We start from the raw sequence: 27,395 nt of genomic DNA, 5'->3' as shown, positions 1-27,395 counted from the left end.
GAATACTATTGTGCTAAAAGGAATAATAAAGTGGAGAAGTTCCATGGAGACTGGAACAACCTCCAGGAAGTAATGCAGAGCGAGAGGAGCAGAACCAGGAAAACATTATACACAGAGACTGATACATTGTGGTACAATCGAAGGTGATGGACTTCTCCATTAGTATCAATGCAATCCCTGAACAATCTGCAGGGATCTAAAAAAAAATACTACCCACAAGCAGAGGATAAACTGTGGGAGTAAAAACACCGCTGAAAAGCAACTGCTTGACTACAGGGTTGGAGGAGATAAGACTGAGGAGAGACTCTAAATGAACACTATAATGCAAACTCCAACAACAGGGAAATGGGTTCGAGTCAAGAACACATGTGATAACCAGTGGAATCATGCGTCGGCTATGGGAGAGGGAAAGGCGGGGGGGGGGGGGGGGGACGGCAGGGGAGGAAAAGAAAACCATCTTTGTTTCCAGTGAATAATGTATGAAAACGACCAAATAAAATAATATTTAAAAAAAAAAAACAACCTGGCAGGAAGAGTTGTTATTATTTCTACTTTATTTTTTTAAACACTCACCTTGTCACAATACTGTGTATTGGCTCCAAGGCAGAAGAGTGGGAAGGGCTAGGCGGTGGGGGTTAAGTGACTGCCCAGGATCACACAGCTGGGAAGTGTCTGAGGCCAGATTTGAACCTAGGACCTCCCATCTCTAGGCCTGGCTCAATTCACTAAGCTACCCAGATGCCCCCTATTATCCCTACTTTAAAGGAACTGAGTTAGGAAAGATCCCCAAGGTCACACAGTTAGGAAATATCTAACGGTGAACCAGATATTAGGATGTTCTATTCCTCTTAGCTTCCCTGAGTATATTATATGTCATTTAGTATATTATAAAGGGATGATTCCTGCTCAGTTAAGGGTTGGAATGGATGGCCTTTACCTAAGGCCAACCTTAAATATTATGATTCCCATTTGAGCATGAGCTTCCTGAGGATAGGAATTGCCTCTGTGCCTTTTTCTCTTCTTCTCTGTCTCTCTGTCTGCCCATTTTTGTCTCTCCCTATCTGGCTCTATTTCTGCTTCTCTATTTCTGTGTCTCTGTCTCTTGTGTCTGTCTCTGTTTCTCTGTCTCTGTCTTTCTCTGCCCCTATTTCGGTCTTAAGGCCTTAAGCCTTTTTCTATCACCTCCAGCACTAAGCAAAAAGATTATCAAGAACTTTATAAAAGTAAATTGTTGAGGCCATGTAATAAAACATCAAGGACTAACTATTCAAAAGCAGAGCAGTTGATTTTTCCCCTTAAAAGAAATCACCTAGGGGGCAACTGGGTAGCTTGGTAGATTGAGAGCCAGGCCCAAAGATGGGAGGTCCTGGGTTCAAATTTGGCCTCAAATACTTCCTTGCTGTGTGACCATGGGCAAGTCACTTAATCTCTATTGCCTAGCCCTTACTGGTCTTCTGCCTTAGAGCTAATACACAGTATTGATTCTAAGATGGAAGGTAAGGACTTCAAAAAGGAAGAAAAGAAAAAAAATTACTTAGATGCCATAACATTTAGTAGTTAATGTTCTATTTAAAATATTTAAAATATGCTATTGTGTGTGCAAGATGGGGCTGCTTGGTGGCAAAGTTGAGAGAGAGCTCTGGGATTAGAATCAGGAACACTTATCTTCATGAGGTCCAATTTGAATTCAGAAACTTACTATCTGTGTGATGTGTGAGATTTAAAATGGTTGAGGTCTTAAACTGTAGTGAGTTAAAATGGTGGAAGATATAAATTGTGATAGATATAAGAGAGGGTGAGTAAATTTTGACCACAGAAATATGTTTCACTACAATATCTTGGTTTTAAATCAAATATAAGGTGGTCACCAGGGAAATATTCCCAATTATTCAAATACCCAAGTCAATTGGGTTTATAGAGATTTTAATTAATAATGCAATGAGTAATCAAAGAAAAAGAGAGAGAGTAAGAAAGGAATAAGTATGAAGGGCCTCAAGCCAATATGGCCTAGACCTGAGTCTTAAGAGAGAGAATCAGTCAGTTTTTTAACACTCACCACAATGTCTGACTAAACAAGGATTCTAGTAACACCAGACCTGCTCCATCTCAGCTGACTTCATGAGAGAGCCTTCCAGCCAGAGACTGTTCCAAAGGGCCTCTCTCCAGAGCCTCCAGATGGACAGAGTCCCCTAAGAGGAGCTCCAGCGAGACCTCCTTAGAGATTGTCATCCAAGAGCTTCCCTTCTCCAGAGCCTCTCTCAAGAGATTCTTCCCAAGTGATCCTCATCAGAGATCCTCCAAAAGGATTTCTCCTAAAGGATATCTATATCCTCAAGAGATTCTGCTTTTTCTTATATAGGGGTTTTTCTCCCATGTCACCTCCCCTAAGTCCCTACATCTACCAATCACTGAAGACGCTTTCCAAAGGACTGCCCATCTGAATTCCTGCTAAGTCCACAAATCTCCTCAGTAAGTCTGAACCAGTGAAAACACAGCTGAGTCAACTAATCTCGTTAAGACAAAACTTGCCCGACCCTTTTAGGTACCTAGCACCTCATTGTATCAATTCTAAACACAGGCCTGGCTCAAAGAACTCCTTGCCCCACCATAAGCATGGATCCAAGTACTTTCTTTGTTTAGCAAGGAGTTTTCTCCCCTAAAGCAGTCCTAAGTACAGTTGGAGAAGAGGTCCTCCCATTTCTGATCCTGGCGAGTTCTCACATCAAAATGAGGAATGTTTCTCAGTAGGGAATTTGTTCCAATTAAAAATTCCCTGATGGGGAAATTTTTAACATTCACAAGTCTGAGAGATTTCAAGATTTACAGATTCTACACAAGTCACTTTTAACCCTGTTAGCCTTAGTACCCTTATCTGTAAAATGAGCAAGAGAAGAAAATGGCAAACCAAGTCATCCTCTTATTCAACACAGAAGGGAAACAGATAAGATGCTAATCCAGATGCTAACCAGAGTATTAATGAAGTTACTAACAATATGGTCGAGTTTAGAGAGGAGGAAAAAAAAGTGAATCCAGAAGGAGGAAAATAGAATAAGGATAGGAGAGGGGGCTATTGGAATTGGAGGTCATGATGAGGACAAAGAATAGCATTAGGAAAACAGGTGGAGGATGAGGAAATGCAACAGGCAAGGTCCAGCCTTACTTGTGAATCCAGGGGTTCCCAACAGGTGGCTAAGGATCAGTCAAAAAAAAAAACAAACAGAAAACAGCTGTATCTTTATGGCCATGGGAATGCTTTGCATATGATAGCTTCTCCACCATCCCCAGGTTTGATGTTTATTTTTATACCCATTTACTTGGCACACAGGTACATTACCTAACACACATGTCCAAAGAGAGATAATTAGAAAAGTGATACATTAACATTTAACAAATTACTTGATTAACAGTCTATATTTTTGCATTGTGATTACAGACAGCTTAAAGTTCCACACAAGAGAAATGATTTTGTCACAGGAAGCATAATTTTCCATTACCCTGTGAGAAGTTTTGAGCTTACAAACAATCAAGGGAAATTACTTATTACTTTTAATAAAATGGAATAATTAATCAGAAGTTCTTAAAAGACAACTCAATAATCATATCATTGAGGTTGAGGGGTACTGGGAACACAATTCAAATTTAGACTGATCATTTTTCAGGGTTTACTAAGGTGTTCCTGAGTTACTGGTTTGTGAATTTGAGTCACTGAGGCATATTGAAGCTTGATATACCTGTATATTTTGTGAAGGACTTTATGATTGATTTGTGTGTTGGCTTCATGAGAATAAGTTTCTGTGAGTGGAAAAGTTCTGGGTTTGGCTTGTAGCTGCAGTTTGCTGTGAATTATGTACCTAAATAAAAGTTATCCCATGAAACTCTTTGGGATTGGATTTGAGGGTCTGATCTTTTGGTGATGTTTTAGAGAACTAGGTACAGGTATTTTGCTTTTGCATTATTCCTTCTGAGACTAGGGGGAATAATACTCAGGTCAATCTGTAATATGTAAGGGATATTGATGAGAGAGGTCATGCAAGGGGGACTGAGTGGGCAATCACATCTTGCCAGGGGCCACTCTGTGGAGATCCTTCTCCAATTGCCACCTATTCCTACCACACATGACTCTGTCAAGGCATTGTGACCTGATGGGTCCCAGAAAGGAAAGGGCAAAAGTCAAATTGTTTGTGGTCTGAAAGGGAATTTCAGAATTCGAGATTTTGAAAATGGAGTAAATATAAGGAATGACAAGAAACCAAGGTGCAGTGAATATTGCGAAGTAAAAAAGAACTGAAAGTCACTGAAATTGAGGAAGCCAATGGGTCTCAATGGGCTTCTTAAAGGGGATTTTGTCATAATTAACTAAGATAATGAAGCAAAGAATGGGAAAAAAACATAATTAGCAAGCCAGCCAGAAACTGGTTTATTGTAAGGTAAAGGATGTGAAAGGAGTAGAGAGTTTAGGTGAAAGACAGATTAATAACATGAGGGACAAGTTTCCTGATTTCAGTTCTTCACTCCAAAGAATAGAAGGAGGGACTCTCTGAGGGAGGATTACACGATGGGGATGATATCAGGATTAAGGTATGATTCTAATAAGGACCTAAAAACAAGAAATATTTCTGGAAAAGATGGAAGACATAGCCAAGTTTGCTCACAAATAGCCAATATGTATCTATTGCTGACAGTCTGAAATGCATTTCATTTGATCTTGACATTTTCCTGTAGGTGCTGGTGTTACCCCTATTTAATGGATGAGGAAATAGGCTTAGTAAACACTGCTCCATACTGTCAGCAAACAAGGGAAACCTTTCCTCTGTATTATTTGACCAGAGGCCATCCATTCTGACTTCCTTTGGATAGGTAAGTGGGAAGAACCTTAGTGACTTCTTGTCTGCATCGCTGTCTCCTTTGAGTAAGAGCTTAGCCTTTCTACTACACTGTGATGTGGTTCAGGTCTGTGTGGCTCTTTGGGACCCCATTTGGAGCTTGGGGGAAAGGATACTGAAATGGTTTGTCATTCCCTTCTCCAGATCATTTTATAGATTAGAAAACTGGGAAAACAGAGTTATGTCGTTTGGCTAAGGTCACCCAGCTGGTAAGTGTCTGAAACTGGATTTAACTCAAGTCTTCTTGATTCCAGGTTCCATCCACCACCCCACCAGGGTGCCCACTTCCCTGTGTAGGGGAGACTAAGTCATTTAAACAGCATTTACTCTCATCAACCCAGCCTGTTACAACATATTGAGCCAACGTCCAAGCTGTCCATCTTCTGGCCTTCTGGTGAAACTGCAGTGCCACAGACCCTCACCACCACAATTGCTATTCCCAAACTGATTGTAAGCTTCTCATACTTGGTTTTCTAATTCTCTAATTTACTAATAAATTTAAACATTTTTATGGGTAAAAAAAAAGAAGAAGAAAACATTGCTTCGATCCTTCTCCTCCAATTTCCACGTATTTGTGCATTTTCTGCCTGCTCTCACGTGGGCTCAATTCACGAAATATATCTGGGTGGCCACAGATTTACCCCAGTCCAGAGTACCAGGGTTTATGGGTAGTACTGATGAGTGTGTTCGAGTCCTTCCTAGTTAACAAACAAGTTTGATTGTTCGAGAGTAGCCCAGATATTGTGAGGGGTAGGCCAAAGAGCCAAAGTTTCATTCCTGGAGAAAGCTAGCCCCCAGCAAAACCAGGACCTTCGTGATGAAGTTTTCCCTTCCATAGGTTGCTATGGCTAATCTGACCACTCAAATATACCATCAGTACCCTAGCCTGTCTTTATACAGGAGGGTATTGATAAACATCAATCACACCTCCAGAAGAACTTAAGAACCTTTGCTATGAACAGTTAAGGGTTTATTTATTTAATTAAAACCCTTACCTTCCATCTTGGAGTCAATGCTGTGTATTGGTTCCAAGGCAGAAGAGTAGTAAGGGCTAGGCAATAGGGGTCAAGTGACTTGCCCAGGGTCACACAGCTGGGAAGTGTCTGAGGCCAGATTTGAAACTAGGACCTCCCATCTTTAGGCCTGACTCTCAATCCACTTAGCTACCCAGTTGCCCCCCAGTTAAGGATTTATTGGTTCTATGTTCAAATTTTATTTTCGAAGCATTTTGCTTTAGTCGGTGGGAGACTGTGGCTGGTTTGGGAAGGCTTAGTGGGACGCGAAATGTTTGGATTATTCAATGGTTGCTCTCCTATCATCATTTACCTCTGACACCACCAAATCAAAATGATGTTTTTCATGAAAGAAGGGGCTAAAAGGAAAATAAAGCAACAGAATAAAATACAGAATTCGTAGATATGCCCAAAAGTAACTGAACAAGAGGGTAGCTGGGTAGCTTAGCAGTTAGAGAGCCAGGACTGGAGCTGAGAGGTTCTGAGTTCAAATATGGCCTCAGACACTTCTGAGCTACATATAATCCTGGCCAAGCTATTTATTCCCCATTGCTAAGTCCTCGTTGCTCTTCTGCCTTACGATCAATATTGATTCTAAGGCAAAAGATATGAATTAAAAAAGAAAAACAACGGAACAAAATTAAATCCCTACAAAGAAGACTCTGAAATATTAGGCAGAACTAGTTGTGAATGAGTGTGGCCACTGACTGTCACTTTAAAAGTTTACCTCTTGAAACAATACAAAGAGCACTAGATCTGAAGATAGAAGACTTTTGTCCCAATCTTGACTATGGGATGCTGAATAAATAACTTAATTTCTGTTTTCTAGGCCTTGGCTTCTTCACATGTAAAAGAGGGGGAGGGCAAATATTTTTTTTTATTTCCTAAGATCCTTTCTAATAGAGTCCAAAATTAACAACATAAATTGTAGTATTAATTGATGGCCAAAAATTGATAAGTCCACCTAATTAACCAAGAACTATTTTTTAAGTTTATAGAACTTCTGATAGACTGGTTCCTTTATGGTTCTTTTTGAGAATGTTTTTAAAGGCATAAAATACAAATGAATTATAAAAGAAACAAATTATATTTAAATGGTTTCCAAAATCTATTTTTAAAAAGAAAAACACAAGTTCATAGGTCCCAGGTTCAGAACACTTTAATGCTTTTATCTGAATGAAAAATACATTCATGAACACATACTACATGCAAAACATCTTGATAAGGAGCCTGGAATACAAAGAAAAAATTAATAATTCTCCACTGTCAAAGAACTGACATTCTAATGGCCGAGGGTAGAGGAGAGAGAAAGTAAACAGAAAGTTTCAACTGAAGTCAAATAGAAAAATTGCAGAATCTTTAGCAAAAGAGATGTCAATACAATTTCTATTGTGTCATTTCCATTCATATTTCAAAGGAATGTTGAGGCAAGTGCATTTTTCCGGGCCTTTGGATATTTCTTAAGTTCCCATGGAAGTAATTGATAGGCTGTATCTTCCACGCATGAGGCCTACAACAGCTGTCCTGGAAGATGAGCCAATAACTAGGGGTAAATTGGTCATATCATTGGTAGCAAGGAATGCAGGTCTGCACTCCATAGTGATTTGTGCTCTCAATTATGGCTCCAGTGACTGTGATCAAAGGTCAACCTATAGACAGGAAGGTACTGCTGTTCACAAGGCCCTTTCAATATGTATATATAGATACAGAGAAATGTCTATATCTATATCTATGTGTCTATATATGTATATATCAATCTATCATATCTATCAAAAGACATAGACAGACTAACAGACAGATAAGAGAGAGAGACAGAGACAGAAAGACAGAGAGGCAGAAGGAGGGATGATGGAGGGACGAATGGAGGGAGGGGAAGGGAGAAAGGAGAGACGGAGAGGGGAAGGGAGGGACGGAGAGAGGGGGGGGAGAAAGGAGGGAGGGAGAGAAATACATAAGGCCAAGAGATCCCATTAGAAATATTACAGGACATATCTGCTTCTTCATTCTACATACTTCTCCATACCACTACTTAGAAAGGACTTCATGGTCAGAGAATGGATCTTCATCCAAAAAATGTCATGAGTGGACCACCTCACACCTAGCAGATTCACCAATATGGGAGCAAAGGAAATAACTGTTGGAGATTTGGTAAAATTGGGACACTAATGCATTGTTGGTAGAGTTATGAATTAATTCAACCATTCTGGAGGATAATTTGGAATTATGCCCAAAGGGATTTAAAAGATTGCCTACCTTTTGACCAGTCATACCACTGCTGGGTTTGAACCCAAAAGATATAAAGAAAAAGGCATGTACAAAAATATTCATAGCCACCCTCTTTGTGGTGGCAAAAAAAAATGGAAAATGAGGGGATGCCCTCTTGTTGGGGAATGGCTGAACAAATTGTGGTATCTGTTGGTGATGGAATATTGTGCTCAAATGAATAATAAAGCAGAGGAATACCATGGGAACTGGAATGACCTTCAGGAACTGAGGCAGAGTGAAAGGAGCAGAACCAGGAAAACATTATACACAGAGACGGATACACTGTGGTACAATCAAATGTAAGTGACTTTGCTACTAGCAGCAATTCAATGACCCAGGACAATCCAGAGGGACTTATGAGAAAGAACACTGACCGCATCCAGAGAATGAATTGTGGGAGCAGAATGAAGAAGAAAAACATAAGATCAATTACGTGGTTCGATGTGGATATGATAGGGGTTTGGGCTTTAAAAGATCACTCTACTGCAAATATAAATAACACGAACAATGATACATGAATAACCCAGTGGAATTGCTTGTAAATTCTGGGAATGGGGAGGGAAGAGGGGTGGGAAAAAATCATGGATCATTTAACCATGGAAAATTATTCTAAATAAATAAATAATATCATGAATGGAGCTCATTTTTATTTACCCAAAGATTTTTTTTTCCTTTCTAACGTTCTTCTGAATGTATTTTTCACCTCCTTGTTTCTCAAGCTATAGATGAGGGGATTCAACATGGGAATCACTGCTGTGTAGAACACAGACACAACCTTATTAAGGTCCAGGGAGAAGCTGGCACTGGGCCTTACATAAATAAAGAAAAGGGTCCCATACAAGATGCTGACAGCAGTCAGGTGTGAGGAGCAGGTGGAAAAGGCCTTGGACCTTCCTTCAGCAGAGCGGATCCTGAGGATGGCCAAAAGGATATATATGTAGGAAATTAGAATAGTCAGACCACTGAAGACTCCCACACCTCCAGCCATGATGAAAAGGACTAACTTATTGAGGTGGGTGTCAGTACATGCAAGAGAGAGCAAAGGTGATATATCACAGAAGAAATGATTGATGACATTCTGGCCACAAAAGGGCAATTGGAAAGTTAAGACAGTATGAGTCATAGAGTTTAGAAGGCCCATGATGTAAGGCCCAACTACCAGATGGATGCAGACACTCTGAGACATGACAACGGTATAGAGTAATGGGTTGCAGATTGCTATATACCGATCATATGCCATTGCAGCTAAAAGGAAACACTCGGTGGTCACAAAGAGTCCAAAGAACCACATCTGTGCCGAACAGCCTAGGAAAGAAATGGTTTTCTTCTCTACAAAGAAGTCGGCCAACATTTTGGGGGCAATAGTAGACGAAGAGCAAATATCTACAAAGGACAAGTGGCTGAGGAAAAAGTACATGGGGGTGTGAAGCTGGGAGTCTATCCATATCAAGACGATCATACCCAAGTTCCCAAAGACAGTGATGAGATAGAAAAACAGAAACATGAGAAAGAGGAGAACCTGTTGCTGGAGATGTTCTGTAAATCCGACGAAAACAAATTCAGTCACCATGGTTTGATTCTTAGCTTCCATTATATGCTATCATCTGATAAAAGAAAAAAGACTAGTTTTATTACTGAATTATCTAGAATGTTCTTCTCTCCTATCTTATAGTATCCTTAGTTTCCACCAAAGTACATCTGTCAGTGCTTCCTTCCTCATGAAGATACCTTTATAAGAATTTTTCCCTTGTTTTCAATAGGGAAGAGAGAGGAGTAATAATGTTGCTGTCCGACTGTCCGAGAGAGAGAGAGAGAGAGAGAGAGAGAGAGAGAGAGAGAGAGAGAGAGAGAGAGAGAGAAAGAGAGAGAGGAGAGAGAGAGAGAGAGAGAGAGAAAGAGAGAGAGGGAGGGAGGGAGGGAGGGAGGGAGGGAGGGAGGAAAAGAGAGAGGGAGGAAGGGAGAGAGAGAGATAGAGGGAGGGAGGGAGGGAGGGAGGGAGAAAGAGAGAGGGGGGGAGGAGGGAGAGAGAGAGAGGGAGGGAGGGATGGAGGGAGAGAGAGAGAGAGGAGAGAGAGAGAGAGAGAGAGAGAGAGAGAGAGAGAGAGAGAGAGAGAGAGAGAGAGAGAGAAATGACCGTGGTCTATTCACAGAAAAATGTGAAAGGAAATTCATGTGGAAGCCCAGATGAAGGGGACAATCATGAAATAATGAGTTGAATTTTATTGCAAAGTGTTTTGTTTTAATAAAGCAGGAAGGAATGGAGAATTATGGTTTAATAAATAATCTACTTTTAATCTTCTACTTTGTATGTAGAATGATCATTTTGTTTTAGAATAGGAATTTTTAAATGTTTTACAGTAATAAAAAATGTCCTTGTATAAAATATTCATACAACATCATGATCTATAGAATTTCTGCATAGGGTAACAAATGATAAAATAATATGAATAATTATTTATGATGAATCCACTCTGAGAAAATCACAGCCAAAGTTCTCCCTAACCATTAATACTATTTCTGACTTCTCCTTAATTTCAGAAATTCAGACATTGATTTTCTCAGGACATCAAGAGACGAGTGAAATCTCTTTGACTTCTAGGTGGCCTAATGGATGGTTTCCTAGTTCTGGAATCAGGAAGAGCTGAGTTTGAAACTTTCCTCAGGCTAAGTGACCTTGGCCAAGTCATTTACTGTCCATCTCCCTCACTATCCTCATCTATAAAAATGGAGATAATAGTACCACTGTGAGTATAAAATGAGATGATATTTGTAAAACTCGTTGCAAACTTTACAGCACTATCTAAATACTAGCATATATTAGTAATAATAGCATCAAGGATTTTTGTCACATTTCTTGACAAGAGGATGGTTAAAATCAACTCTCTCAAAACTGTTATTAGGCCACTCCTTGTGCTCTATCCTCTTATCATCTCTCTGCAGCCATCACAAGGAACATTCTCTTCAGGATCTTGGTTAAGTCCTCCATGTCCTCACAGACTCCTCAAAGAAGGAAAGTTAAGCCATAATGGTTCATTATGTTCAATTGAGCTTCCAAAGATAGTCATAGGAGTTTTATTCTCTGTGGGAAAAGCTATAGGAAAACTGGATCCCCGTTACGGCAGGCAAACTCCAACGGTAGGACGAGGAACCCTTTGAGAGCCCTAATTTATTTTTGCTTTGTGTCCTCAGGACCAAGCAGAGTGTTTTATACATCCTCAGCACTTCATCCATATTTATTGAACCCCGACTAAATAAATCAGTTACTAATGCTAGCTGCCTTGGGTCATAAAGTGACCTCAAGTGCTTTGAGTTTTGTTCCTTTCCCCATTTCCTACATACCTTCTTTGGCAGACATTTCAGGTAGGGGGGAGGACCTGTTTATCAGCTGACTTGGGAAGATGCATAATGGTGCCTCTGTATCGGTACACATGTGCAGTGACTTGTCTCCATTAGGGCAGCGAGAGGTGGCCAGTAATGGGAACGTCCCAGAACCCAAACCGAATCAACAACTTAGAACTAGATCTTCCTAGAATGTAAAAGGAATGAGGTTATCAGTGGCATTGGAGGGCATGAAAAGAATGGAGATACTAAAAGGAACTGGGAGTCCCAGAGCCCTCTATCCCCTTTAGTGCTCTCCTTCGAGATCCAGTCATTTGTGCAGAAATCTTTTCTATCACCTCTCCATTTGCCCTTCTTCACCTAAACCAGAAAGAGGATATAAATTGGCTGTTAGGATTAAGCCAGACTTCAGTTCTACGACTGATGCATCATTAGGAAGAGAAAGATGTCAACTCAGTGGGGTGGATTGAGCATAAGCTCTTACTACCCCAAAGCATCTCTTTCATTCAGATTCCTGAAATATAATTATCCAAAGTGAAAAGACTCCTTAGCAGAGGTTCTGATCTCTCTCTCTTTCAATTAGTTGGAAACACCACTGCCACATAAGTGTTCCTAGCATCATTTTAATCCAGTTACTACCATGATCAAAACCTTTCGATCATTCCCCAATTGTCTGCATAATAAAATTAAAGGGGGGCAGCTGGGTGGCTCAATGGATTGAGAGTCAGGTCCAGAGATGGAAGGTGAGGTCCTGGGTTCAAATTTGACCTCAGACACTTCCTAGCTGGATGACCCGGAGCAAGTCACTTAACCCCCATTGCCTAGTCCTTAACTGCTTTTCTGCCTTGGAACAGATACATAGCATTAATTCTAAGATAGAAAGTAAGGGTTTAAAAAGTGATAATAAAATTAAAGGTAGTTAGCATGGTTTTCAAATCCCTGCACAGAAGGCTCTCACCTGTCTTTTCTGCTTGATCTCACATTAATATCTATATATGTATATATCTGCCAGATTAGACAACTTTCCATATGTGGTAGAAACCAAGGTGTTCTTTCTTCTTCACTTCTTCATTCACTTCTTAACTCTGGAATGCCTTCCCTACCCATCCATCTCTCTGCTGACATTCTCTAGCCTCAATGACCAGTTTAAAGAGCATCTTGTTCATAAAGACTTTCCTGATTCCCAGGTAGAAGAAGGGATCCTCCATTCACTAAACTCTTCACGACAGAGTCCTTCTTAGTCTGCAATCATTTGCTCTTAAGATATTCTGTGTGAGGCTCTCATCGCTCTGAATGGACCATGCATTCTTATAGGATGAAGGCGTTACTCATCATCATTTACCCTCCGTTGCCTGGAACAATGCTGTGTGCATCACTGCCAGTTCTCGAGAAATATCTTGCTGAGTAAATATTGGGGAAGTCTTGGCTGAACAGAGCTCTCGGCCCTTCTTGTACCCTTACAAACACTCCTCCTATTTCTAGGGTGCTCACAACCGGCATCATGAAGTAACACAAAGATGCTCGGGTTTCCAGTCAGGAAGCCACCAGCCGAGTCCCTGGTCTGAAATTTACTAGCCATTAGGACCATGGGAAAGTCCCTTCACAGGCCAGTTATGTGAGGACTGACTAAGCAAACTGAGTTGGGTGAATAAAAAGGAATGTGATTGTGGCGTAGAAAACAAGTCACCCTGGGAAGGCTTGTATAAACAGAAGCAAAGTAAAGAAACCATAATCCCAAAGAAGATAAACACGATGTCTGCAGTAATGTACATGAAAACTCCACTAAAAGACCAGAGAACTCAGGGCAGTGTTGACTCTTGGCTCCAGAGGACTGGTTAATCAATCGAGAAATCGTTAAGAAGAGCTGGCCTTGTACCTGACTCTGGTGCTAAAAAGCCATCAAAGAAACAGGAGAAGTCCTGGTCCTCGAAGCATTTACATTCCAAAAGGGAGGATATTCTGTACATATAAAACTATAAACAAACAAGTATGGTCTTTGGGTCAAGGGTGGCACTAACAGCTGTAGGGATCAGGGAAGATCTCTCTCTTCCTGTGGGATGGAGTGTTTGACCTGAGATCAAGGTCGATGACAAAGCTCACTAGAGGTGGGAGACCTGTGGTATATGACCTCCTAGAACAATGTGATGGGGGAGAGGGGAGAGGACACTGTAGGGAAATGCCAATGCCTTTAAAAATGAAAGGCAGGAGGCAGATGGGGGATCAGTGGTTTGAGAGTCAGGCCCAGAGACAGGAGGTGCTGGGTTCCAATCTAGTATCAGACACTTCCCAGCTGTGTGACCCTGGGCAAGTCACTTGACCCCCATTGCCTAGCCCTTACCACTCTTCTGCCTTGGAGCCAATACATAGTATTGATTCTAAGATGGAAGGTAAGGGTTTTAAAAAAATAATTAATTAAAAGAAAATACAAATGAAAGGCATCTGCAGATTTATTTCTCTTATCTATAGAAAACAAATAAAGTGATTTCTATTATTTGACTTTTAGAGTTGTTGTGAGGAAGAAATTTCTAAACATTTAACATTAAAGAAAGAGGAGATATAGTGTCCAATTGGTGGCACGTCACTGTAAATTGCTTCCTAGCTTTACTCTCTTCTATTACAGATATGAGGCAGGGATGGTTCAACAGGGGCGGTTGGGGGGGGTGAAAGCTCAAGACCCACATGGTTTATTTTACATTTTGGCCGAGTTCAGCCTGGATGGCTATAGGCAGTTTCTTCTTTCAGGAAGATACCTGACAATCCCTCTCCCACCCAGTAGATATACATCCCATCTCTGAAGAATCCCTGCTCTTCAGAAGAAATGAACTAATCTGATCACGTCTATCTGGTCCCATGGTCCATGCCCAACAAAGCCTTCCACTGAATTACCTTTGCCAGGGAAATCTAGTCCTGCTCTTTGGAAGAAGGCCATTCCCATTTCTATGGCAGAATAGTTTTCTGCAAAGCAGGGCAAATCTCAGGGTGCAGAAACTTCAGAGACGGCATCTTAGTAGTTATCTACTCAAGCCATTCCTGAATAAGAATTCCTTCCATTTTGTCCCCATTTTTTATATGAGGAAACTAAGTTGAAGCGATTAAGTGATTTGTTCAGGGTCATATGGCTGGTGTCTGAGACCACATTTGATCTCTGGACTTTGTGATTCCAAGTCCAACACTATCTGCTGCATCATCTAACTGCCTATTAAGTCAATATGTGGCCTCCTGTGCTTTCCACTAATTTTTGCTAGATGCCCCCCACCTCAAACTCATGGAGAGTAGCATCACACCCACACTGCCTCCGAATCTTCTCTTCTCCAGGCTTGATATTCCCACTCCCTCCAATTTAGCAGTGAGTCGTGGGAACAAGTACTCTCATTTTCCTGGTCATCCGCCAGTCAAATGTTCTCTGCATTATCAGCTGTTTTCCTAAAATATGGTGACCAGAACACAAGAACTATGATCGACGTTGTCTAGATGAGGAATCTAGGAGTCAATTTCTTAGATTAGACCTTTGACTTCATACACACTGGACAATACTGTTAAGGAAAATTATAGGCATCCCATCTCTGGAGGGTCCCTGCTCTTCAGAAGAAATGAACTAATCTGCTCAAGACTATCTGGTCCAATGGTCCATGCCCACTTCCCAATGAAGATTAGGCACTGTTAGAGTTTTACCTGGGGCACTGAATGGTGTAATGACTTGCTCAGAGTCATACAACTAATAAACACAAGAGTTGAAACTCGAACCCTGTCTAGATGTTCTGGTTCAAAGGCCAGATCTCTCTCTTCTATGCAGTGTTGCTTCTCTCTTAAGAGTCACAGGATCATAATTATTTTGTAGATGGCACTCCATATTTTAAAACTAAATTCAAGGTGCAAATAAAAGCAAAATAAGAAATTTAATACAATAATATAATATATTATAATGTAATATAATAATATAATATAGCATAACATAATGTGAAATAACATAATATAATATGATATGATATGATATAATGTGATATGATATGACATGATGTGATATGATATGATATAATATACCAAATTCATGCATTTTCTCTATAGAAATTCTAATGTCACTATGATGCTAAACCCATTAAGCAATTCTGTTTTTTTCATTTGGAAAACAGCGGATTTAAATCAGTTGAGAGCTAGTTATTTCCAACTCTATGTATTTATAAGAAATTATAATATTTGAAAGAGCCTGAATAACATATAGCATCCTGGATTTAGGTCAGGAAAAATTTAAATTCTCCCCCAAAGTATGATGTGACCCTGACCATGTTAATTAACCTCTCTTGTCTTCACTTTCCTCATCTGTAAAATGGGGATAAATATGACAATATATAGTTCTTACTTTACAGGGTTGTCATCAGAAAAAAATATATAAAGCACTTACCAAAACCTAACGTACCATATAATTAGCAATTATTAATATTACCAGTCAAATCTATTGCTTGGTGTCATAAAGGCACCGAGTATTCCATTCATTGCATAGAACCCAGCTACTTTTCCGATTATTGGGTATTGTTTTTGATCCGATTTTGTCATCCATTTTCCTAATTTGTAAATGTAATTTATTTGGAATTTGTGGCTCTCACCTCTTTGAGGGAATTCTTCATTAGTCTCTTTTGATTTTTTCAAGGGGAATAAGGGAAGCCAAAGGTGCCCGCTAAAAACCTCATTGACAAGAAGGAAGATCATCTCCCTTCCTTGTGAGGACCCTCTCCAAGCATCAGAGCTTCCTGTTCACTACATGAAGAGGCTGGAATCTGTCTTTTCTGCATCTCTTCTGAAAAAAAAAATAGAGTTGGTACCTTTGCGTTGGTCTTCAAGAGAGGTAACATAAGGGAGGTAAACGTCTTAAGGCACTGGAATTTCCTTGGTTGGGAGCCAGCTCCCCAGTGAACCCCTAACCTCAGGAGCTTTATCCAATGGAGAAGGAATTAAAATAAATAACCTTGGCAGATTCTGAGTCCAAAATCAACTCACAAAGGAGCGTTCTCTGCAATGGAAAATCTTCACTTTGTAGCAAGGGATTTAGAAAAAGGAACTTGGAAGTCATTTAAGTTTCCAGGAGAAAATGAAGCCCAGACAGAGAAAATTGCACTCAACAATATCAAACAACATTAGAGGAAGCAGATTCCAAAATATAGATGTATATGTATAGCATGTACAGTGATTAAGATATAATCTGTGAAGTCAACATGGAGAGCCAATAAGACTTATCACAGCTAGAGCTGGTCACTGCTAATACTGTGCAGTCAAAACCTATAGACACAGCTCTCCCTTCTGTTAACCATGGATTGACTAACTTTTGGGAGAAGTAATGAGAGGATCGTTGATTTAGAACTAGAATGGGACTAAGTAACAGTCTGTCTTCTCTAATACTTTCATTTAACATAGAAAGAATCTTGAGCTCACAAAGGGGCTTGGATAAGTCACATAGCTGGTGACAGAGACAGAGTTTGACTACAGGCCATCTAACTTCAAAACCAGGGTCTAAATATCTAATGGAATACTAGTAGACTAAATTCCCCCCCACATTAGTGTGATTGGCCAGGTTGGGTTGGAGATGGGAAAAGCAAGAACAAGCATTTCTGTGTCTCTGTCTCTTGTGTCTGTCTCTGTTTCGCTGTCTCTGTCTTTCTCTGCCCCTATTTCTGTCTTAAGGCCTTAAGCCATTTTCTATCACCTCCAGCACTAAGCAAAAAGATTATCAAGAACTTTATAAAAGTAAATTGTTAAGGCCATGTAATAAAACATCAAGGACTAACTATTCAAAAGCAGAGCAGTTGATTTTTCCCCTTAAAAGAAATCACCTAGGGGGCAACTGGGTAGCTTGGTAGATTGAGAGCCAGGCCCAAAGAAGGGAGGTCCTGGGTTCAAATTTAGCCTCAAATAGTTCCTTGCTGTGTGACCATGGGCAAGTCACTTAATCTCTATTGCCTAGCCCTTACTGGTCTTCTGCCTTAGAGCTAATACACAGTATTGATTCTAAGATGGAAGGTAAGGACTTCAAAAAAGAAGAAAAGAAAAAAAATTACTTAGATGCCATAACAATTAGTAGTTAATGTTCTATTTAAAATATTTTAAATATGCTACTGTGTGTGCAAGATGGGGCTGCTTGGTGGCAAAGTTGAGAGAGAGCTCTGGGATTGGAATCAGAAACACTTATCTTCATGAGGTCCAATTTGAATTCAGAAACTTACTATCTGGGTGATGTGTGAGATTTAAACTGGTTGAGGTCTTAAACTGTAGTGAGTTAAAATGGTGGAAGATATAAATTGTGATAGATATAAGAGAGGGTGAGTAAATTTTGACCACAGAATATGTTTCACTACAGTGTCTTGGTTTTAAATCAAATATAAGGTGGTCACCAGGGAAATATTCCCAATTATTCAAATACACAAGTCAATTGGGTTTTATAGAGATTTTAATTAATAATGCAATGAGTAATCAAAGAAAGAGAGAGAGAGTAAGAAAGGAATAAGTATTAAGGGCCTCAAGCCAATATGGCCTAGACCTGAGTCTTAAGAGAGAGAATCAGTCAGTTTTTTAACACTCACCACAAGGTCTGACTAAACAAGGATTCTAGTAACACCAGACCAGCTCCATCTCAGCTGACTTCACCAGAGAGCGTTCCAGCCAGAGACTGTTCCAAAGGGCCTCTCTCCAGAGCCTCTAGAGGGACAGAGTCCCCTTAGAGGAGCTCCAGCAAGACCTCCTTAGAGATTGTCCTCCAAGAGCTTCCCTTCTCCAGAGCCTCTCTCAAGAGATTCTTCCCAAGTGATCCTCATCAGAGATCCTCCAAAAGGATTTCTCCAAAAGGATATCTATATCCTCAAGAGATTCTGCTTTTTCTTATATAGGGGTTTTTCTCCCATATCACCTCCCCTAAGTCCCTACATCTACCAATCACTGTAGACGCTTTCCAAAGGACTGCCAATCTGAATTCCTGCTAAGTCGACAAATCTCCTCAGTAAGTCTGAACCAGTGAAAACACAGCTGAGTCAACTAATCTCATTAAGACAAAACTTGCCTGACCCTTTTAGGTACCTAGCATCTCATTGTATCAATTCTAAAAACAGGCCTGGCTCAAAGAACTCCTTGCCCCACCATAAGCATGGATCCAAGTACTTTCTTTGTTTAGCAAGGAGTTTTCTCCCCTAAAGCAGTCTTAAGTACAGTTGGTGTAGAGGTCCTCCCATTTCTGATCCTGGCGAGTTCTCACATCAAAATGAGGCATGTTTCTCAGTAGGGAATTTGTTCCAATTAAGAATTCCCTGATGGGGAAATTTTTAACATTCACAAGTCTGAGAGATTTCAAGATTTACAGATGCTAGACAAGTCACTTTTAACGCTGTTAGCCTTAGTACCCTTATCTGTAAAATGAGCAAGAGAAGAAAATGGCAAACCAAGCCAGTGTCTTGGACATGAAAATCCCAAATGGGGTGACAGAACCAGACAAGTTCAAAATGATTGGATAAACAACAATGTGCAAGACAGTAGGTTAGACACTAGGTATATATCACACCAGGATGGTTCCTGATCTCCAAGACTTTATATTATCTTGGAGCAGCAGATGTAAACACAAATATTGCACAGAATAATTTGATGGGCAAGAAAACACTGAAAACTAGAAGGACCAGGAAAAATTGCCTATAGCAAGTGTCATATCGACTGAATCTTAAAGGAAGTTTGAGACTCTAAAACAGGGGGCCAGTTCACTGTCCCTCAGACCATTGAGGGCCAGACCTAACCCTAACCCTAACCCTTATCCTAAATTGGTGCAGTATCGACAGTATGGAATTCCCTTCCCTAGATCGCCGCTCAATATGCTGACATCTTCCATTGTGTAGCCACATAATCCTTTGCATGACGCCTTGTTCTCCTTCAGTTACTCTCAGAACAAGGTGCCATGCAAAGGATTATGTCACCAGAAGTAACACTATACATGAGCGATGCCACACTTTGAGGCACCGCCATATACAGTGCTCCTCTTACTGACCACCAAGGAAAGAGGTGCCCCTTCTGGAAGTGCAGTGGGGGCCGGATACATGGACTCTGGGGGCCACATGTGACCCATGGGCCATAGTTTGAGGACCCCTGCTCTAAAAGGTAAAGTCAAGGAAGAAAAGCAAATGGGGACAGCTTGAGCACAAGCATTGAATAGAGCCAGAATCCAAAGTTCAGCAAGAAGCAAGCATCCATTATAGGTGAATTCTAGATTACAGGAAGAGGAAGGTTGTTCCTTAGTCCTTTTCCAATCATGTCCAATTCTTCTTTGACCCATTTGGGGTTTTCTTGGCAGAAACTGGAATGGCTTGGCATTTCCTTCTCTAGCTTATTTCACAAATGATGAAACTGAGACAAATAGGGTTAAGTGACTGGCCCCAAGCTCAAACAGCTAGTAAGTACTTGAGGCCAGATTTGAACTCAGTAAGATAAGTCTTTCTGATTTCAGGCCTGGAACTCAATCTACTATATATACACTTCAGTGCCCAGGAAGGGGAGCATTGAGATTTAAATGTGCAAATGTAGGCTGGAAGCAGATTGCAAAGAACTTGGAATGTCAGGCTAATGAGTACGCACTTGATATTTATTCAGAAAAAGTCCTAGATAATTCTTGAACTGGACAGCAGCATGGACAGAGCTATATCTTAGGGAGAGATTGTTTGGACGGCTCTATGGATTATGCATGTGAGAGGGAAGAATGGAGAAGAATGGAATCCAAATATAAAGATTTTGCAATAGTCTGGGTGAAAGATGATGAAGGTTTAAATTGTGGTGATGGTAGGAGAAAACAAGAGGAGATGAATGAGCAAGAGGTTTTAAGGGTATAATCAATAAGGCTTAATAAATGGTTAAGTATATGAGGTTAAAGAAAATCCAAGACTGGGTGATGGACTAAGCAATATGGTGGACACACTGCAGAAATAGGGGAGTTGAGAGGAAGGTCAGGTTTAAGGAGAGAAGTCAGGAGCTTTATTTTGAATAGATTGTGTCAGAGGGAGGATGCCCAAATGGGTAAGTGGTGTGAGGCTACAGATCAGGAGGATTTGATATATAGAATTAGGAGTCATCTTTATAAGGATGATAATTGAACCTCTAGGAGTTAATGCTCATTGGAAGTGTGTTCAACACAATAACAGAAAGAGGATTGAGAAGAAGAAAAAAAAGAAGTCCAAGGTTAGAGCCTTGAGGGGCACTCTCTAAGATTCATCAGTGTATTCTGAGGAGTGACCATCCTCCTCAAGGAAGAATGGTTTTCAACCCTTTCTGATACCACTGAGAGGAGTGAAGGAAGCAATCCATGTTTGCCATCCCCATCACCACCACCACCATCTGCCATCCAATGGTCATCAATGGGCTGATGAGCCCATGACTCACAGGAACAGCAGACCTTCATGGGGTCACCAGCCCTATTTTCAGCCTGGCAACTTCTTTAAGCAGGGATTAGAGCCCCAGACACTGAAGACCTGGAAAAGAATGCTCTCACAAGCACACATCTTGGGATTATGGAATGGCTAAATATCAGGATGGGTTAAGTTTGATACATGGAAATGAGAACCATGAAGATGCTTTACTATTTGCTTTATTGCTCTGTACTTTGGGCCACATGACTGACTTACACCTGAAATCTCATACTATTATCTTCCTTTTTTTCAAAATACGAGCTTTTCAAGAAAAGATTCTGTTTTGCTTTTCTATTTATATCCTCCACTCTTAGCACAGTGATCTGTACATAGTTATTGCTAAGGAAAATGTTTTCTTTTTAATTCATTTATCTATTTATTCATCCATAATGCTATATATTTTAAAAAATACCCTTACCTTTCATCTCATGTGTAATGGTTCTAAGGCAGAAGACTGGTAAGGGCTAAGCAATGGGGATTAAGTGACTTGCCCAGGGTCACCCAGCTAAGAAGTATCTAAGGTCAAATTTTGTATAGTTGGAAATTATTGATCCCCTAAAATCTACATTACCCAAAATTCCTTTATGTATTACCTAGAATCTTTTTCCTTTTTCCTGCATCTGGAATTTACGCAATTGTATTTGAGTTTGCTATGATTCTTCCCTTGCTCTCTATTATCTGAGCTGGATATAGAGAACCTTTTACTTTAGTTATTATTAATAAAACTTTTAAAATATAATACCTTAGTTATTGTATATTAATTATAAAACCCACAATTTGAACCCAGAACCTCCCATCTCTAGTCCTGGCTCTCAATTCACTGAGCCACCCAGCTGTCCTCTACTGTATTCTTTTAATGCCAGTGTTCATCTGATGTTCTATGATCACAAGACACAGAACACTATTCTTCAATGATCAGTGGAGAATCAAGCACTAGATATGTTGAGCAGGCTATAACACCTTCCAAACATGGTCTTACAAAGAAATGGTGTAAAGGAAGTCATCAATGAAACACACAATCTAAAAATAAGATGGGCTGGTCATGTAATAAGGGCAAGGAATAATGGATGGGTTCCATGTTAACCTTGAATTGTCTTGAAAAGGACTTGAAGAAGGCTGTCAACATATTGGCTGGGCCAACCCTCTATGGTGCAATAATGGGAAAATACAGACAAAAGTCAAGCAAGATGAATGGAGAGCATGGATAGGCTGTAATCGGTGACAATGGGGAGAGAACCAGTGTATATTTGTGGATTGAGCAATGTGTACTGGGAATATCCATATATTGAGCAAGACCACAGGTGTTCTAAGGCAGGGGTGACAAAGTGTAGAAATGTAATTGGGAAATGTTTGACAAAATAAATAAAACCATATTACAACATAAAAACACCCATAAATGCTTTCTCTATACCAAACGCCTTCTCTATCTCCTCCCCACCATAACACTAAACATGTTCCTAAGCTCTTCAAAGTTTTTGAAGTAAATGGAGGCAGTTAGGTGGTAACAGTAGCTAGAGCACTGGGTGCAGATTTAGGAGGATATGAGTTTATATTTGGACTCAAGAACTTACCCGCTGTGCTGATAGACAAAGCGCTTAGGCTCTGTTTACCTCAGTTTCCCCAACTGTAAAATAGAAATAAAAATAGAATTTATGATTGGCATATAGTAGGCATTCAAGAAATGCTTGTTTAATTCCCTCTAAAATGTATATAAGACCTTTCTCACTACATGCAATCTTGTAATATAAATAATATCTGATAGTAATAGCCTGTTATAATCAGAACTCAGATTTCTGTCTTCCAGTTCTAACGTGAGTACTCTGATCAACCCATCATTTATCTTTCATTATCATATGAGAAGGATATTAGTCTCTTGTCTCTAAAATCAAATACAAATTCTTCTTTTGAGCATTTAAAGTCCTTTACAACTTGGTTCCTTCTATCTTTCTAGATTTGTTACATAATAATACCTTTAAGGCTCTTGATGGTGGAGCTAAATTGGTTTCCTTGCCATTACTGTCATATATCATTCCATCTCCCACTGCCATAACTTTGTATAGTCCATTCCCCATATCTGGAATGTACTCCTTCCTTACCATTATCCCTTACATTCTCTACCTCCCTTCAAAGTTCAGCTCAGCAGCCACCTCATACAAGCAGTCTTCCTAACCCTTCCTTAGTCCTGACTGATCTGAATGCCTTCCCTCTAGAACTGTTCCCAATTTATCCCGTACAATCTTCCTCATTTGTTGTTCACCTGTTGCCTCTCTGATAACCTAAAAGCCCCTCAACATCAGGATCTATTTTCCACCTTTATGTGTACCCCCGTTGATTAGCACAAAGCCTAGTACATAAAAAGTACTTAATACTTCCTAACTGATTTGATTTGTCTCTGTTCTCCCTTTTCCCAGTATATATATAAATATATATATATATGTATCTATTTTATTGTATTTTCTTTGCCTGTATATATATATATATATGGGGGTGTACATATTCATTTATGCTAATATATGATGGTTTCCCTGAAAGAATATGAGATTCTTAAGCATTCAATTTTTTTCTTTATGTTCCACTTACATTGCAAAGTGTATAGTAGTTGGCAAATAATAATGGTTTTTTATTTGATCGATTTCTTTGAGGACAGGAGACACTTCATTGGATATGAAGTCCAAAGATTTGAGTTCTAATCCTGTCTCAGCTCTTCTGATTGAGCAGCTGGGGCAAATCACTTTCATTTAAGGTCTCACATTCCCCAGATGTCAAATTGGAGTATGGAGCTAGATAATCCCTAAAGTACCTTCAAACTCTGAAAGTTTTTGATCTAAGGATGTAATTCAGTCACCCAAAGGCAGAAAGGATGAAACCAAAAAAGGGAACACACCAAGCCCTTCATTATTCTCAGCGTATCAGCCAGGGTCTGTCAGTCAGGGCTGTGGCCAATAAAGAGATAATGCTGCAGGGATGAATTGCATTTATGCCAAAAGGAAGTCAATGGCATGTGGTCATTTTTAGGTCTTTTTTATGATCCTAATTTTGGACATGACACCCAAAATATGGGTATTGGTCTATAGCTGTGGAGATAATGGTACAAGATAACATAGTTAACAGAGTCTAGCTGTGAATCAGGAAAACCAGAATAAAAATTTAATCTTCCCCAACATAACAAAGAATCATGAATGGGGACAATAGGGTGGAAGTGATGGGGATAGGAAGGGATCAGGAATGAAGGTATCTCTTTTATTTTTTTAAACCCTTACCTTCTGCCTTGGAATCAATACTTTGTATTAGTTCCCAGGCAGAAGAGTGGTAAGGGCTAGGAAATGGGGGTTAAGTGACTTGTCCAGGGTCACACAGCTAGGAAGTGGAATCTCTTTTATTAAAGAAGCCAAAGGACTTCCTCTTACTCAACACAGAAGGGAAACAGATCAGATGCTAATCCAGATGCTAACCAGAGTATTAATGAAGTTACTAACAATATGGTCGAGTTTAGAGAGGAGGAAAAAAAAGTGAATCCAGAAGGAGGAAAATAGAATAAGGATAGGAGAGGGGGCTATTGGAATTGGAGGGCATGGTGAGGACAAAGAGTAGCATTAGGAAAACAGGTGGAGGATGAGGAAATGCAACAGGCAAAGTCCAGTCTTACTCGTGAATCCAGGGGTTCCCAACAGGTGGCTAAGGATCAGTCAAAAAAAATAACAAACAGAAGACAGCTGTATCTTTATGGCCATGGGAATGCTTTGCATATGATAGCTTCTCCACCATCCCCAGGGTTGATGTTTATTTTTATACCCATTTTCTTGGCACACAGGTACATTACCTAACACACATGTCCAAAGAGAGATAATTAGAAAAGTGATACATTAACTTTTAACAAATCACTTGATTAACAGTCTATATTTTTGCATTGTGATTACAGACAGCCTAAAAGTTCCACACAAGAGAAATGATTTTGTCACAGGAAGCATAATTTTCTCATTACCCTGTGAGAAGTTTTGAGCTTACAAACAATCAAGGGAAATTACTTATTACTTTTAATAAAATGGAATGATTAATCAGAAGTTCTTAAAAGACAATTCAATAATTGTATCATTGAGGTTGAGGGGTACTGGGAACACAATTCAAATTTAGACTGATCATTTTTCAGGGTTTACTAAGGTGTTCCTGAGTTACTGGTTTGTGAATTTGAGTCGCTGAGGCATATTGAAGCTTGATATACCTGTATATTTTGTGAAGGACTTTATGATTGATTTGTGTGTTGGCTTCATGAGAATAAGTTTCTGTGAGTGGAAAAGTTCTGGGTTTGGCTTGTAGCTGCAGTTTGCTGTGAATTATGTACCTAAATAAAAGTTAACCCATGAAAGTCTTTGGGATTGGATTTGAGGGTCTGATCTTTTGGTGATGTTTTAGAGAACTAGGTACAGGTTATTTTGCTTTTGCATTATTCCTTCTGAGACTAGGGGTAATAATGCTCAGGTCAATCTGTAATATGTAAGGGATATTGATGAGAGAGGTCATGCAAGGTGGACTGAGTGGGCAATCACATCTTGCCAAGGGCCACTCTGTGGAGATCCTTCTCCAATTGCCACCTATTCCTACCACACGTGACTCTGTCAAGGCATTGTGACCTGATGGGTCCCAGAAAGGAAAGGGCAAAAGTCAAAGAGTTTGTGGTCTGAAAGGGAATTTCAGAATTCGAGATTTTGAAAATGGAGTAAATATAAGGAATGACAAGAAACCAAGGTGCAGTGAATATTGCGAAGTAAAAAAGAACTGAAAGTCACTGAAATTGAGGAAGCCAATGGGTCTCAATGGGCTTCTTAAAAGGGATTTTGTCTTACTTAACTGAGATAATAAAGCAAAGAATGGGAAAAAAAACATAATTAGCAAGCCAGCTGGAAACTGGTTTATTGTAAGGTAAAAGATGTGAAAGGAGTAGAGAGTTTAGGTGAAAGACAGATTAATAACATGAGGGACAAGTTTCCTGATTTCAGTTCTTCACTCCAAAGAATGGAAGGAGGGACTCTCTGAGGGAGGATTACACAATGGGGATGATATCAGGATTAAGGTATGATTCTAATAAGGACCAAAAAAAAACAAATATTTCTGGAAAAGATGGAAGACATAGCCAAGTTTGCTCACAAATAGCCAATATGTATCTATTGCTGACAGTCTGAAATGCATCTCATTTGATCTTGACACTTTCCTGTAGGTGCTGGTGTTACCCCTATTTAATGGATGAGGAAATAGGCTTAGTAAACACTGCTAGATACTGTCAGCAAACAAGGGAAACCTTTCCTCTGTATTATTTGACCAGGGGCCATCCATTCTGACTTCCTTTGGATAGGTAAGTGGGAAGAAGCTTAGTGACTTCTTGTCTGCATCGCTGTCTCCTTTGAGTAAGAGCTTAGCCTTTCTGCTACACTGTGATGTGCTTCAGGTCTGTGTGGCTCTTTGGGACCCCATTTGGAGCTTGGGGAAAGGATACTGAAATGGTTTGTCATTCCCTTCTCCAGGTCATTTTATAGATTAGAAAACTGGGAAAACAGAGTTATGTCGTTTGGCTAAGGTCACCCAGCTGGTAAGTGTCTGAAACTGGATTTAACTAAAGTCTTCTTGATTCCAGGTTCCATCCACCACCCCACCAGGGTGCCCACTTCCCTGTGTAGGGGAGACTAAGTCATTTAAACAGCATTTACTCTCATCAACACAGCCTGTTACAACATATTGAGCCAACGTCCAAGCTGTCCATCTTCTGGCCTTCTGGTGAACCTGCAGTGCCACAGACCCTCACCAACACAATTGCTATTCCCAAACTGATTGTAAGCTTCTCATACTTGGTTTTCTAATTCTCTAATTTACTAATAAATTTAAACATTTTTATGGGTAAAAAAAAGAAGAAGAAGAAAACATTGCTTCGATCCTTCTCCTCCAATTTCCACGTATTTGTGCATTTTCTGCCTGCTCTCACGTGGGCTCAATTCACGAAATATATCTGGGTGGCCACACATTTACCCCAGTCCAGAGTACCAGGGTTTATGGGTAGTACTGATGAGTGTGTTCGAGTCCTTCCTAGTTAACAAACAACTTTGAATGTTCCAGAGTAGCCCAGATATTGTGAGGGGTAGGCCAAAGAGCCAAAGTTTCATTCCTGGAGAAAGCTAGCCCCCAGCAAAACCAGGGCCTTCGTGATGAAGTTTTCCCTTCCATAGGTTGCTACGGCTAATCTGACCCCTCAAATATACCATCAGTACCCTAGCCTGTCTTTATACAGGAGGGTATTGATAAACATCAATCACACCTCCAGAAGAACTTAAGAACCTTTGCTATGAACAGTTAAGGGTTTATTTATTTAATTAAAACCCTTACCTTCCATTTTGGAGTCAATGCTGTGTATTGGTTCCAAGGCAGAAGAGTAGTAAGGGCTAGGCAATAGGGGTCAAGTGACTTGCCCAGGGTCACACAGCTGGGAAGTG

General features: G+C 40.0%; 1 protein-coding gene across 1 annotated transcript; it reads right to left on the bottom strand.

Annotated features, from left to right (window-relative positions):
* Positions 1-8,807: 8,807 nt before the first annotated feature.
* LOC130454981 (olfactory receptor 998-like) lies at positions 8,808-9,752 on the bottom strand. The gene has a single exon (XM_056801743.1). The coding sequence runs from the start codon at positions 9,750-9,752 to the stop codon at positions 8,808-8,810; it is 945 nt and encodes a 314-aa protein (XP_056657721.1).
* Between the last annotated feature and the right edge of the window lie 17,643 nt (positions 9,753-27,395).

The sequence above is a fragment of the Monodelphis domestica genome, chromosome 6, assembly GCF_027887165.1.
Source record: "Monodelphis domestica isolate mMonDom1 chromosome 6, mMonDom1.pri, whole genome shotgun sequence".
Classification (NCBI taxonomy): Eukaryota; Metazoa; Chordata; class Mammalia; order Didelphimorphia; family Didelphidae; genus Monodelphis; species Monodelphis domestica.
This window is presented reverse-complemented; position numbering and strand designations above follow the sequence as displayed.

Bases quoted from the DNA above. Each gene is read 5' to 3' on its own strand.
- LOC130454981 (XM_056801743.1), bottom strand. From the start codon at position 9,752: ATGGAAGCTAAGAATCAAACCATGGTGACTGAATTTGTTTTCGTCGGA.